Below are 16,086 nucleotides of genomic sequence, written 5' to 3'. Positions count from 1 at the left end.
CATATAATAGCATTGTACCAGTGTCCATTTCTGGATTTTGATCATATGCTATGGTTTTATAAGATGTTATCACTGGGGGGAAGCTGGGTGAAGGGTACGTGGGAACTCTGTGCACTATTTTTACAACTTGTGAGTCTAAAACTATTTCAAAATAAAAGCTTAAAATAGAAAAAAACATTTTTTTAAATGTGAGATTTTCCTAAAAAGATTAGCATTTCCAAGGTCATCATAAAGCTAGTTGTAATCAACATGTCTAATTAAACAGGCAAAGAAACATAATATTTGATTTTTTTCTTAGAGGAATCAGTATGACTATAGGAAAAAGAGAAATAATGACTTATCCTTGAAACGAAAACTTCCATGAACTCCTAAGTATATAGTGTAGTTGAAGAAATAAAGGAACATCTGTGGAAGATTGCATTATTGTCCCCCACCATTTGCTCCACCACCTATAACAGGATGGTAGATCCCACCATTGCCGTGCGGCTACCAGCTCCCCTCTGGAGGAAGAGCATCTCCCACCCAGGGTCAAGCTTGCCCTGTCTCTTGCTTTGACCAACGGTAAGCAAGGGAGTGCGAAGTATGTCACTTGCAAGAAGCATTAACAGATTGCACGGTTAGCTCCACCTCTTGCTTTTCTCTCCCTGATAATGGTGTGTCCCCAATAGTGGTTGTGCCTTCATCCCTTGGTCCCAGAATGAGCAGACAGGTACTCCTATCCTGCAGTGCCTGACGTGTAACATGGGTGAGAAGTAAATGTTTGTTGTGGTCAGCCAACGAGATTTGGGGTTTTTTTTGTTACCGCTTTGCTGCAAAGTGAATATGATACCTAAAAGATAGATGGTTTAGTTGACGTTGCCAACATAAAACTTGATTCAGTTGAGCTTAAACCTACAAGCTTTCAAAGTTTGAAGTTGTGACACATTCTGTTGTTCTTCCTCAATGTAAAATGGCAATAGACTGGGCTCTCTGTGGGCTTCTGTAGATTATATTATTATTCAGAATCTTCACTGTCTCTTCCTGGGGAGGATTATATACCCCTGCCCTGTTGACTTCCAGCTTGGCTACATGTCTTGCTTTGGTCAGTTAACGGTGAGCAGAAATGATGGCACCATTTCCGAGTAGGAGATTTAAGAACCACTGAGGGGTTCTGCCCTTTCTCTTTGCCGTGAGTCTTGCAATATCCCAGACAGGGGCTGCTCTCTCAGTTTGGGTCCTAGAGTGAAGACTGAGAAATAAATGTTTATTTGTTAAGCCACTGAAAGTTGAATGATTTGTTAGAAAGTTAATGATTTGTTAACACAGTATAACCCCGCCTCTCCCAAGTGAGATGGCACCTGAGCCACACCTGGAGTCTTTGTCACTGTGGACACACCACCTGGCACGTAGTAGGTGTATGATAAAGAATTTTTGAGGTGAAATGCAGAAACTTATAGCTAATTAGGAAATACCTTATGTTTTGATGAATAATACGCTTTGTGGTTTGAACATTTGCACGTTCTAAACATCTTATTTTAATATCAGAATTTCATACTAAACCATCAGAGAATCTTTTGTAATTGATAAGACATCAATATATGTCAAGTTTTTGTCCTGAGATGGCGACAACGTATAAAATTTATTACAAAGTATGGAGATGATGGTTATGATATATTATAGTCTTTAATTAAGATTTCAGTTTTATTGATGGCCGGTGGTACTGAATATCTGCATAGTGATCTCATATAGACACCTTCTTCTCAGCAGGGCGCTAAAGAAGCGACAGACAAAGCCCATTCGTCACCAGATACAGCAGTTGTACCCCAATGCCTTCAACATGTGTAGGCTCTCCTTCTAATGGCATCTCATGAACCAGTTGAAATATAACCAGATATATTCAGCTAGGGTTCATGGTAATTTAGATTACATAGATAATGTGTAAATTCATTTTCTTAACTTAAATCTTCAGATAATGTTTAAAGGCTCCTCTCACTGTCGTCTCTGAAGCTAGTCTGTTCCCACACTTCCCCAGAGGCGTTTTACTTATATATCTATCTAGAGAAAAGCTGTATTATTGTTCTCTATCTCGAGGTTATTTTTTACTCTGCTTTTTTACATAAATGTCATTATATTTTATGTTTCATTCTGTGACTTGCTTTTTTCACTAGACAGTATATCTTGGAGATCTGTCCATGTTGTTACAGAAAGATCTAGCTCATTTGATTTAACTGCTACATAGTATTCCATGGTATAAATATATTATGGTTTATTTAGACATTGCCTTTCTGGTAGAGATTTATATAGAATTTTTTTTAAAGAGTTTGTCGCTTCGCATTTAATGATTATAGCATCTTGTGTAGCTGGGCAAAGGACCCATAAGAATCCTTCTTCTAGCAAAACCTGGTTTGCCAAGTTAGTGCAACCATAAAGGTGAATGTTATTCATCAGAATAAAATGGGATTACATTAAGATCAAAAATTAACTGTCACCAGAAATGGAAGTTCCTCAGTTCTTTCTTAGAACAGGCAGTGTTCAACACAGCCAGTGGAATCAAAGGCAAAGTACACTCCCTAAGCCCAAATGAAGACTTGACCAGGCTGATTCCGCAGCCTGAGAAGGGCTGTCGGAGCTTTGCTCAGTACATGGTCTCCAGTGTATAATTATTACCTGATACCCAGGTTACATAAACTCACCCTGATCATATGATCTGGTATTGGTAATACTCTCATGTTAACAAAAAATTTTTAAATAGGAATTTTTTCAAACATAGAGTTAACAAAAACAAAAAAACCTGCTTCTTAAGAAATTTAAGATCCCAGAAATGATGCCAGATTCGCCCTTGGAGCAATGTTTTTGGTGTTGCTTGGGTAGTCAGCGTGTGGGTGACATTTAGACCCAAGCTTGGCTTACAAGTATGATTCATGAGGACACGTCAGATGGTGAAAGTAGGGAATTTTCCTTGGTATTTAGAGGGAGCAGCTTGAAGGAGGCACGCTGCTCTGGGCAACTGAGGAAGTCACACTGCAGGGCTTCACTCAGTTAAAAACAGTCTTTTCCAGAGACTCTTCAAGTCTGAACTCCAGCCCTCAATGACAGCCGTTTTGGTCCTCGAAGAAAAACCTGTGGGGCATTTCAGAGAGATTCAAATACCGGTGGAAAATTCAAGCCAGGACGACCTCTAGCCAAGAGCCCGCCATTATTTTACTCATCAGATTAAAAGGGCAATTGAAGCAAGTCTACTCAAATATAAACATCCTCATCAAAAAGCATCATTGATTGCCTGTCTCCTGGTGTGCAGGGAGCTGTAACTCCTCTAGAGGTTTCACATTGCTAGATTAGTCCCCATCCTTGAAGCCTGCAATTTCAAACTTATCTAGGATATGCCTTCCAGATGGTTATAGATAATATAAGAAGATATCTAGGAAGTTTAAGGCCGAATCAGTGTCAAGCATTTGTGCAGTGTAGATCCATGGGTTTATTTTTAACACCTTACAAAATGGTGATGGTGATGATGGAGCGGGTGATGATGAAAGACTTTGAAAAGTCCTGGTAGAAACGCTGAGAAATGTTTCCAAGGAAGGCTAATTAAGTTGCTAGATTATAAAACTAAGATATGAGAAACAGGCTAGCAGATGCTTTCAATAGAACTTGAAATTTTCCTTTGTTTTTTTTTTTCTAAGAGGTCTAGATTTAGATTTGTGAGTTAGACTTCATTTGTGCCTATGAAAATTGCTTTAGTCAAAAACTTCTTTTTCTCCCCCAACCGTGAATACGACAGAAGCGTCTGAGCTGAATGTTTCCAAACCTCTTTCATTATAATATAATGTCAGGCTTCTGACATATGACAGCAGGTTTCATGCTCCACTTAATGAGAGGCTGCCAGTGCCTGGAGAAGTAAAAAGTAAGATGTACATGTATTGCACTAAACGGGAAAATGTTACTAACTTGGTAATAGTGCAGACTTGGTGTATTCCGGCCATTTCTGTGTAGCACTAAGTGCAGCCAAACTGACCATAACTTATATGTGGGATAACTTTATCTAGAACCTTCAGGTGAGCAGTGATAAGAGTATACTTTGTTAAAGATTTGGTAGTTCTTTTCACACATATTTATTGATTTATCTTTTTACCGTGTGTGTGTGAGACAAAATTATTTTAGAGGGTGCTAAGACAGATTTCTGCGTTCAAGTGGCTTTGTAGTCCCAGAGGAACCTGTTATGTTTCTGTTCCCTTTTTGCTTTGGTTTCCAGGAAGCTCAGAGATAAAATTAATACCTAAAACTTAATGTTCAGCCTTAGTTCTGGTACAGTTGCAAATTCAGCAATGTGCTTTAGGACCTCTCTCTTAGACTTCAGTGTCCTCTGGGTGTGTGTGTGCGAGATAAATAATGAAGGAACAAAGGAGGAGATGGATACAGTAATAGCTATCATAAGTGGCAGAATGTGTAAGTGACATATAAAAGACAGACATAAAATGCTCTGGACGGTCAGAGGAAAGAGGAAAATTGTATCTAGTGCTGGCGTCTGGAGTGGCTTCTTAGGAGAAGGAAGCCTCCTTCCTTATTGCCTTTTTAGGTGTTTCAGCAGGTGGAGTCTTGCCTACAATGATTATATCAGGTGGAGGGAACAGTCAAAGCAAGATGAGAGAAGCTGGGGTGCTACCTGGGGGTCCCCCAAGTGAAGGATTGGACCTCAAGGTTTATAGACATAAGAAAGAATCTTGAGGCCCTGTCCATCAGATGCTGCTTCTCACGACCTGAGGACAAGAGGGACTTGGACATAAGACACCTAAGACTCAGCTCGTCGCTGTACACCTCCTTGGACATGCAAAGTCTCCTGGGAACACTACCGTAGTCACATTTTATGTGATTCCCTTCGCAGCTGTCAGGAAACCTGCCCTGGAGCCTTTGGGGGACAGCTCAAGCAATAGATGTTCCTTTGATGGTGTTCTACTTGAGTTAATGGTATTTACCCAGCAAATATTACTGTATTCCCCATTCAGTAAAGTGTATTTAATTCATAAGTTGTACAACAAAAATACATGCATTGGAATTATGCACGTAAGATCTGGTGAAACCCGCAAGTCTGTAGTTCAGTGAATGGTATTGTGGCAGTGTCTTGGTTTTTCTAATGTGCTGTGGTTATGTAAGATGTTCTCGCTGGGAAAGCTGGGTGAAGCATGTACAGAAAGAGTCTGTACTATTTTTTGCAGATTCTTGTGAGTCTTAAATTATTTCGAAATAAAAATAAAAAATTTGTTGTTTTCTATTTAAAAGCAAGTTGGAATCCAAGAGATCATCTAGGCCAGTTGATTTCAAACTTTGATTTTAGCAGTGGCCTCCCTCTCTTGCCTTCTCCCTTTCCCATCCTCAGCAGCCCCAGGCACCTCCTGGCAACCGTAGGGCTCTGTGAAATACCACTTTAAAAATGCTAATCCAGTCCAACACCTTCAGATTCGAGATGAGGAAATCAGGGCCCAAATAAGTAAAATACACTGCTATGTAGTGGCTATTTATAGAAACAGAGCCTGGGGAAGTTTTTTAGTACAGTTGCATTCTGCAGATCACCATAAGTCACAGCTCTTGAGCTGACACTATGGTTTCTTTTGTCAGACTGGGTGAGATTAATTAGACTGGCGAAGAGTTTCCATGCTCCTGCGTTCCGTCTCTGTGGTGTGGAGATGGACTCGTCCGTATGGTCAAGACAATGCATGAATGTATTGGGTTGGCAGGTACTTTCACAATTTACCACTCAGGCTGGGGTGTTTGCCTTGGAAGGCCAGGCTTGGGCAGAGCACAGGAACTTGGGACCTCGGAGGAAGTCCCCTGCCTTCTTGCCAACTTGGCCTCCACTCCCACCACCAGCGAGGACTAAGGTGGATTAGCTTTCCTCTTCCTTCCCATTCAGGCCCACGTCACTGAAGTATTGTGGGGAAACCTTGGGTACCTTGGTTTACTTCCAAGGCTTAATATAATTGTAATAATCTTCTCTTGTATTTGTCCAGGGATTTCAGGTTGTAAAGTCCTTTCTGATATGTTCCCTAAGTCAAGCCTCACCCCAGGCTATGACATAGGCAGACTGGTTTTATTTCTGCTTTATAAAAAAGTGACATGACTTTTCCCAAGTCGCTGAGTTGGTATCAAGGCTGGAATCAGAACACAGGTCTCCAGAATCCTGGTAAATGCTCTTTTTATAGGAGGGATCTTGGTTATTGAAAAACACATGCACGCACGTGATGATCAACAAACAGGTGGTGGTGGCATTATTATTATCATTGTTATCATAGGCACCATCCTTGGCCATTCATGATTTTGGAGTGTGAGAACTCCAAGACTTGGTCATTCTCCAGACTTATTCAGGAGGCGGAAGTGATGGTTTCCTCTCTTCCTACACCTCCAAATGGTTAGAGCCTGAAGATGCCATATGGGGGCTGGATGAGTAAGACTTAGGTTTTCCTGAAAAGTGAAGCAAGTTGCCCATGTGCCATGTCAGTAGAAATCTATCTGACAACCAACTGGCAGGCCGGCCACCCTGGGGCTGCCTGGCACGCCCAGGTTCCAGAGGGCTGAGTGTGAGCTGCCATGCTTGCTTTATTTACTGCCAGTTGTTGATGCCTTGCTTCTGCAGGGAAAACTGGCCGCTTCCTTTTCCCTAGCATCCTCCTTGTCCTCCACGTGGTAGGACACAACTTTTACTGTCAACACGGGATGTTTTCATTCGTGCTGACACTGGCCTCTTCCCTGGATGTTCTGCCTAATGTCCTGGGATGTTGAAAAAATTGGTGGGCTGCTTTAATGGTGGAAAGCTAAGCCCATACTTCAGACCATATTCACAGCTATTTCTTGCTAGGAAAAATGATCTCCTGAGGAAGATGTTGATTTTTCACATCCTGAAAGAGATTTGGAAAGGAACTAGTGACCTGCCTCAAGAATATTGTCAATCATCTACATATGTATGCACCTAGCATCTATTAGGCACTTTCTTAATTTTTGTTGAATAACCTTCTAAAGCAGTGGTTCTCAGTCTTTAGTGAGCCTGCCAAAACTAGGATCACCTGCAGGGCTTGTCGAAACACAGACCTTGAAGGCTCACCTCCAGAGTTTCTGATCAAGTTGATCTGGGGAGGAGCTAAATAGTTTCATTTCCAACAAATTCCAGGTGATGCTGGTGCCATGCAGAGACCATACTTTGAAAAACTGTGGTCCTAAAGCTGGGATTGGCAAACTATTTCTGTAAGGGCCAGATGGTAAATATTTTAGGCTTGGTGGGCCATGTGGGCTCTGTTACAACTGCTCAACTTGGCCATTGCAGCCACAGAAAATATGTAAATGAATGAACATGGCTGTCTTCCAATAAAACTTTATTTACAAAACAGGTGGTGGACTCATTTTTTAAAAAAAGTGTTGCAAATATAAAAATAAAAAAAAGATGTTAGGAGCCAGATCCTCATTCTGGATGGATTTCTGAAAGATTTTGGATAGGAATGAGTGTTAAAGATGCAAACGTTGGTCAAATCCCATCTCATATTCGCAGGCCACATGACTTTGAAGGTCACTAACATCACTGTAGGGTAAGAATTATAGAGTGAAAAATCGAGGGAAATGGTAACATTATCAAGTCTGCATGGTGCTTATGTGAGTGTTTGGTTTACTGTTCTGCATGACTGAAGTATTCCAGAATTTTAAAATTTATGTCTTTAAAAAGTATTCATAATAATTCATTGGCATGGGCCGGCCCTGTGGCTTGGTGGTTAAGTGCGCGCGCTGCGATGCTGGTGGCCCGGGTTCGGATCCCGGGTGCGCATCGAGGCACCACTTCTCCGTTCATCCTGAGGCCGAGTCCCGCATACAGCAACTAGAAGGATGTGCAGCTACGACATACAACTATCCACTGGGGCTTTGGGGGGAAAAAATAAAATAAATAAAATCTTAAAAAAAAAAAAAAATTCATTGGCATGTATAGGGCTTCGATTTTGATTCCAAAGTCAACAAAAAGGTGAACTATCTTATAAAATCAAAAATAACCTTTGGAATTCTCTCACGTCCCCAGCACCTTGGCTCTTAGTCAAAAGCCAAGAATGTCTGTCTTTGTGTATCTTTGCATTTGAGAAACACTAAAGGGTAGGTCAAGCTTATCATGTCTACAGTGGAGCTCCTGGTCTCCTGCCCTTCACTAAAACTCTGCTCCTCTGTCACCTTCCTTAATTCAGTTAATGGCAGCTGTGTCTTCACAGCGGCTCAGGCCACAAAGAATGATTCAGGAGGAAGAATTGAGTGAGGAAGGGTCTTGCTACGGACATGTTGAGTGGGAAATTGTTTTATAGTTCAAGTAGGACATGAAGATCTCTTCAGTCAACCCTCTACTTTCGCACATTGACAGACAGACGCCCAGGAAGCAGAGGCGCTTCCCTGCTTTACGCGGATTTACCCATCTAAGCATTCTACTAAGATCAACTTGTCTTGTCCTCATAACAGCCACATAAGATAGCTGTGGTTAATTTCCCAGTTCACAGATGAGGCAGAAAGGGTAAGCAATTTGTCCAAGGTCACACTTCTGGGAAGTAGCAGACTGCAATTTGAACCCAGGCAGTCTGACTCCAGAGTCCCTGCTCTTTAATCACTGTGGGACACTATGTCTAATGTTTACTTCCTTATCTACAATCTATCTGTGGAATGAGGGAAAAAAACACTACTTGAACAGAAGCTGCCTAGTTGCACCTTCAGTAATTTGTATGGTATGCTAGAGAAGGTAATGAAATTGCAGCAGGGGGCTATGGGAAGTGTAATTTCAGTGCATTTCCAATTTTCATCTGATTTTGCTTGAGTTTCCCAGTGCAAATGCATATAATGCTTTGAAAATAGTGCAGAAGCAGGAAGATGTCCCTGTCAGTTTAGGTGCATATCTAGTCGTACAATGGAATGTATTTCTGGAAACCTTGCCCAAAGGAGACTGTCCAAACTCCGTTGAGTGGATCCAGGGTCATTCAGTTCAGCTTCACAAACATACCCATATTTTGTGCCTACTCTGTGCTGAAGCCTGTGCTGGGCACTAGGGATACAGAGGTACCCAGCTGTCTAAGCACTGTGCTTCCCTTCAATCACTTTGATGACTGTAGGTCCAGAAGTGATAGCTTTGGTGGAAACCCTGGTATGTGCAAATTACACCCTGTAAAGAGAGGAAACATGGGTATTCGTGACACGTCCCAGAATGGGTAGCCTGTTAAGATGTGATGTGGCAAAGCTGCCACCCCTTGTATGACCCCAGAGAACGGTGCACAGTCTGGTGCCACTGAACCCGACAAGGGGATGGGGAGTTGTGGGGCCTGAGGTTGGCTTAGTCCAAAAATGTGTCCTTTAATGACTGGAATGAGCTATGTGCTTCTTCTTCCCCCAGGACCCCAGGAGCAAGCACAAGTTTAAAATCCACACGTATGGAAGCCCCACCTTCTGTGATCACTGTGGGTCCTTGCTGTACGGACTTATCCATCAAGGGATGAAATGTGACAGTAAGTAAGTTTTCTTTTCCAGTAGATGGCGAGGCTCTGCAGCTTATGCCCAGAGTTTAGAGAGCACTTCAGGGTCAGTAACTTTTCAACACCAACTTATCGATAGAGAAAACTTGTTCAGATATATACGAAACTGAGAGAATATAGAATCTCTCTGCTGTCGAAGTTCAGGTTTATTAAACTACTTGATTGCCTAATTATGAACCCAAAAAAAGTACCCCATTTGTAAATGAAGTTGGTGCTGTCACATTTTTCCATGGTAGAAATCTTCAATCACAGTAAAATGCAGGCTAGTGAAACCCTGGAGCAAATGCCCTGTGTTGAAAGAAGACCCCCCCACCTCCAGATTCCACATTTGGTTAGGCTTCAAGATATGCTAAGCATCCATAGTCATTATCTCCCTGTTTCTCTAATTAGTGGGTGGACTGTGGAAAAATCGAGTAGGCTTTCCTTAAAACTGAAACCACAGTGAAAATAAAAACCAGGATGGCGTCTTACTTAAGTTCGCTTGCCTTGCATGTTCATGGACGGATCAAATTTCCTTCAGCCCAGTTAGAGATGAAGTGAATCACTGAGGACCACTGCTGTGGAGGGCATCAGCCCTCTTCCGTTCTCCTTTTCGGTTCTGTATGTATCTCCATCAAATATCAGGCAGAAAGAAAAACAACCATGGAAACCCTTTGCTTTGATAATTCTTATATTATGCGATTCCACAGGCTGTTTGTTTGTTTACAGGAAACTTTATACTTTTAGGACCTGGAAAGGTAATTACTGAGTCTGTTGTTCTAGTAGACAGGGAAGCATTATGGAAATATCAGTATATTGTCATTCATTAGTTACTGCCATTATGGCCAAAAGCTTTATGTGTGTATCCTACATGGAGCAAGGACAGTATATAAAAATCAAGATACGTGAACGTTATAGAGTAGATAGTTTCTCAGAACACAGGGCTAGTTCACCTTACAAAGCTGTAGAATTTAATGGCCTAATGAAAGCTTTGTGATCATCCAGACCAGTGGCCTTCTGTGTTTCAAGAAACCCTAGAATTCCAAAGATGTGGTTTTCAGGGGTTCTGCAAGTGCAAATTCTAAGTGCACTTGTAAATGTACTTTTAACTATTTTGAAACTTAGAACAAAAATGAACACTCGAATGTGTTACACACATAGCCTTGACAAGTTGGAGATGACATTGGTGCCTTGATGTTGCCACAGCTTCACTCACTGGGCAGAACGTGCGATCAGGTTTCTGCTGCCACATCCTCTTCACTGAAGAGTCTACCAAGATTGTGAAGCGTGCTGTTAGACAGTGTTACCGTTTGTACGTGCTATTCTACGTGAATCAGGATTTGGGGATGCTGTACAACTTTTACAAAATACAGAATTTAATGAGTTGTTGAGGCTTAACTGAGGCTTCACCTGACATCCCTAACAGCCAGTTTCACACTTTTGTTTGGATCAGAGGGTTTTATTGGTTATCCACGAATGTGTTTATAATAAATAAATGGTATAAATTTGAATTTATTAACTAAGTTTATGCTAATGAAATAATACTCAACTGGTTTATATATTAGGATTCTGCTTAAGATTTTGTTTGAAAAATGGGTTCCGTTACTAAAAAGTTTTGAAAACCACTGACTGGGACTAGTGCTTTTTGTTTTGTTTTAAACTCTTTTCCTTGGAGTCCTAGGGCTTCTGGGGCTGCTGCCTGTGCTCCTTCCTCAAGGGAGGAGGGAAATAAGCAGGTGGGCACCAGGACCCTGACCCCTCCCTGAAACCTCTTCCTGTGCCCTTACACGTTGTAGGGTTATAATACTATATACAGTTCTTGGTGGGGGGAGAAACTAGTTAGCAACCACTTGTCTAGGCCAGCCTCTTAGTTTGCAGAATAGGAAATTGAGTAAGAGGGAGCAAATGAGCTTCCCAAGATATAAAAGCCACTTAACGGTAGGGCCAAGACCAGAATACGATGCAGCACACTTTCACCTCCTACGCCCTCCCTGTCGTCCATGTCCTTTCCAGAGGCTCGGGCATTTGTGTCCTTTAAGTTGCAAATTCTGCCCAGGCACTTAAAGATAGGATTTGGTTAACACAAGTCATATCCGACGCACAGCTTTTCAAGAGCCTTTATATTGGCTGAACCAAGGTCCATGATTTTGAACAGTTACCTTTGGAAATAGACGCCTAAACAGAATCAACATTTGTGAATCAACTTTCTTTCCTCATTGTCTCCTTTATCCTGCTTTCAGTGTGTAATCATAGCAAATATACATTATTCATGATGCTCTTTGCAATTGACTTCACCATGTTAAAATTAAACACTCAAAATGGAACGAGCATGAAGGCTCCACCTTGAAGGTTCCAGAAGAGCCTTTTTGTAGCATCCCTTCGAGGATTTGTGAGGATTCCAGTGGCCATCCCTCCTTCTGAAGCCTGAAGGTAGAAGGACGATGGAGCTGGAACACCTGCAGTGTCTTATGTTTGTGTTCAGCAGACAGGATTCTTTTGAGAGTTTCTTTGGTTCATTGCAACAAGACTGATCTTTTTTTATCCCCCCCCCACCCCCACCCCGTCTCACCCACGTAATGTTAGCTAGTGAGGAATGGCTTATCATGCCAGGCATGTATTTGTTTTACTTGGAGTAATATTTAAATATTTGAAGATAGGTTTAAAATATCAAACACAAGTTATTTAAAACAACAACAACAAAAGCAATGTACTTAAGCCTTCTTGAAAAAACAGAGTTAGCAGAGGAAAGGAAAATTTTATGAATTTCCTGTACGCAACCTGCAGATTCTCACTCTGAGTGGTGAGCACAGAGAGGCATAAGAAATTCTTTGGCAAAAAGTATCCTCTGTTTGAAATTTGCATATTATTTGCCTCTGTGTACATAAAATATTAATTAGCCCGTGCTTTGTATGCGTTTACCTATGTGAATTTTGTATACTGTTAGGTATTCAAAGTGTTCACAGAAGACCAGGCAGGGGTATTTTGCTTCAGATAAGACTAGACAAGTATGGTACAGATATTTTAAGGATATTGTCACTCACACGATGGCTGAGCTGTAAGGGATATCTGCTAACAGTTCTTTATGTCACCAAAAACATTATAGCAAAGTATCGAGTTAGGGGATAGCTCATTTTCACTTCTGCTCGTACAGCCAAAACACTGAGGAAGTGATGGTTTGAGTCCATATGCCCAGCTAGCCTCACCCTTCACTTTCTTGATTCACAGCCTGTGATATGAACGTGCACAAGCAGTGTGTGATAAACGTCCCCAGCCTCTGCGGGATGGACCACACAGAGAAGAGAGGGCGGATCTACCTGAAGGCTGAGGTCACCGATGAAAAGCTCCGTGTCATAGGTAAGACCGTGCTTGTGGAGGCGTCAAGCATGCAGCTTCTCAGTGGGCATTCAGATGAAGGGCAGGCTGACGCCAAGGTAGGGCTCAGAAACCCGGGCTCGTCATTGCTCCAGAGCTGGTCAGCCTCAGAGCCACTGATTCACGTTAACACATCTCCCAGGAGACTGCTCTGTACGTCGAATTCCCAAATACTCAATGTCATACAAAGTCAGAACCACCCTGTGGATTGAGGTACTCTGACAGCATGGCCACTGTATTGTCCCCCAGTGACAGGGGGACAGGGAAATCAATTAAGCAAAATGCTGTTGGTGAGAGTTGGAACTAGGACAAGGGGAGGCGGATGGATGATCCAGATGTTTAATGGCATCAGGCTGTGATGACCTGATAAGTCCCTCATAATGATGAAAGCAGCAGCAGCCGCCACCGCTGAGTGCATGTGCTTCCTCTGGGTTAGGCACAGCGATAAGAACTTCACATAGATTGATTTGTTTCATCCTCACAACTACTGGATTATTAGCCTCGTTTTCCAGAAGAGGAAACCAAGGCACAGGGAGATCAGAAACTTGCAGTGTCACAGAATAAGTGAGGAGCCAGGATTGGAACCAAGGTGTTTTGACTCTAGACCCTGTGTTTCTAACTATCACACCACGTGCAGCTCCTACAAACAGCCCAGCCACGGGACTATCCATGGGCCAGGACGCTGTCCTCGGGGCTGTGTCTGTGTGGGCTCTGTCACAGCACAGCTTTTCCTGTGGTTTTCCCACCAAATCCACTTTAGGTTTATCAACACACTCCATCAAGTTATCTTGGAGTCTTGTTGGCCCAGGACCCATCCCGTGTCCTCAAGATGACTTGACGTGTCTGTGCTATGACCCACCCCATGTGGATTTACGGTTTAACTCTCAGATGTCAACCTCTGTTTTCTTGCTCTTGGGCCCCCTCAGGTGCCACCATCTACTCTCCTTTCTTTGACAAGGACATTTGTTTTCATTTGATCCGCAAAGGTATCACTTTTCCATTTGTATTTAGGAATGTTAAGCTCTCATAAAAAAGGAAAGACTAACTTTAATGTTATTTATTGATAGAAAAAAGACTGAAAGGGTCTACTGAAGAAAAAAAAATAAGGGGGAGTTCCAGAGAAAGGATGTTTGAAAACATCCTCACATTTTCTAAATAAGCAAATCTTCTACCCAATGCTGTCCTCTCAGGTAAGAATTCAGGGAAAATCACAGGATTTTGAGGTGTTGCTGGAAGAGGATGAACACACTTTGCCTCTGGATAATCTTATGAAACAAACCAAATATAGCCAATGGTCAATATTGATTTGTGAATAAAATCCCTATCATAGACACAGAATCCCTTTTGACTTTTTGTGTTTTAGAAAATTGCCTTTGTTTTCTCAGAACCATCCCTCTTGCACCCTTACATGTGGGGCTGTGGCTCTCACCTCCATTTCGTTTCATTGGACTGATGCTGTCAACAGGGTCCACTCTCTACTCCTCGGACCTTGTGGGTGCCGATGCTCTCTGCCCAGAAGAAGTGGGGCTCTTTGGGGACCATGAGCGTGTCTGCACGTCACAGCCTTACACTCGTTTCTCTGTCTTTTTGACTAAGGCTCCTACCTTGTCAAAGTCATGTATTGGGGCCAGGGAGCATGCAGAAATTACCATAAAACATAGTCTCGAGAGGTGGTAAGGGATTGAGTAGCATAAAGTAGAAAGCCTATTGTCTAAACATTTCAATGTTTTTCCTTAGCTGTATAAAACTACCACCGTTGGCAATACAATAGACGTCACAGGTTAACAGAGCTTGATTGTGAGGTTCACAGCTCACTGTAAGGCAAGAATGTCTGGGCAGAGTTTTTAAACGTGCAGCTCTCACTTGTTGTGCTTCTGAATACAGCAAAACATACACTGCATGTGCTGGACCTGCCCCGTGCCTTCTCCTGTAATAAAAGCAGCAACCATAAGGTGTTGCCTGAGTTTACCAGTCTCTTCTGTGAGCCTCAGGAGACTTGCAGATGTAAAACTGCACAGAGGGGCACAGATGCCCTGGCTGGGGTGGCACATGGTACACAGGTAGAAGAGAAAGGTCAGCTCCCATCATGCGAGGACAGCAAAGAGTGTTCTCCTAGGACTCAGATGCTAATTGTTCCACTATTGCCAAGAGTTGACCTGGACTTAACAATTATAGAATCATCTTAGGGGACAACACCCTTCGCTGGGTTAGACATAGACTTTTCACGCATGACAGCCAACCGGTATAACTTATGGCAACAATCTAGGTCAAGTCTCTTGAGAATTAGTCTGAAGTATTTTGCATAGATACAGCTCTGCTCTAGGAATATGAATTCAGCGATTGTTGAATAATAAAATAGCAATAGCAGCTGACACTTCTAAGCACTTCCCACAAGTGAAGGGGCACTTTCTAAGCACTTTACGTAGTTAACTTTTTAAACTTGTGTAGACATTTACTTTATTATCCTTGCTTTATAGATGAAGAAACCAAGGCACAAAGAAATTAAATAACTTGTCCCAAGTCACAAAGATGGTAAATTTAATGGTTAAATATTTAATTGATAGAAGTAGAGAGAAGATATTTTAATGATAGTATCAATATGAATTGGAATCTTGTCTTAGTTCAGGCTGTTATAACAAATACCATAGACTGGGTGGCTTAAACAACATTTATTTCTCACAGTTCTGGAGGCTGGGAAATCTAAGATCAAGGTGCCACCAATTTGGTTCCTGGTAAGGACTCTCTTCGTGGCTTGTAGAAGGCCGCCTTCTAGCTGTGTCCTCACATGGTAGAGAGAGGTTGGAGGTGAGAGGGAGAAAGAAGAAGCAAGCTGTCTGGTGTCACATAAGGGCACTAATCCCATCATGAGGACTCCACCCTCCTGACCTAATCACCTCCTAAGGCCCTATCTCCAAATGCCATCTCCTTGGGGGATAGGGCTTCAACATATGAATTTGGGGGGGAGATACAAACATTCAGTCCATAGCAAATCTATCTTAAAACTACAATTGTTATTTGTGAGAAGGAAAGCCAATCCTAAGTATGGAAATCCAAACTCAAGGAAATAACTAATAGGTAATCTTTTCTCTAAAACTTTTAATTCAGAGTAATTTTAAATTTGCAGAATCAGACTTAGCCTGGTTTTAATGAGAACACAAATATAAACAATAAACCATAATGAATAGAGCTTATGGTCCAAATGCAACAAAAAGGTTGTGAAAGTAGT

General features: G+C 42.0%; 1 protein-coding gene across 1 annotated transcript in view; it reads left to right on the top strand.

Annotated features, from left to right (window-relative positions):
* Positions 1 to 16,086, top strand: part of PRKCA (protein kinase C alpha) — a 412,540-nt gene that overhangs the window by 272,977 nt on the left and 123,477 nt on the right. Inside the window, exons 4-5 of the mRNA XM_004432678.3 lie at positions 9,371 to 9,482; positions 12,714 to 12,842. Coding sequence (XP_004432735.1) covers positions 9,371 to 9,482; positions 12,714 to 12,842 — 241 coding nt within the window. The remainder of the gene's footprint in view (positions 1 to 9,370; positions 9,483 to 12,713; positions 12,843 to 16,086) is intronic.

This window comes from Ceratotherium simum, chromosome 16 (genome assembly GCF_057802395.1).
Source record: "Ceratotherium simum simum isolate JZ-2026a chromosome 16, ASM5780239v1, whole genome shotgun sequence".
Taxonomy (NCBI): Eukaryota; Metazoa; Chordata; class Mammalia; order Perissodactyla; family Rhinocerotidae; genus Ceratotherium; species Ceratotherium simum.
This window is presented reverse-complemented; position numbering and strand designations above follow the sequence as displayed.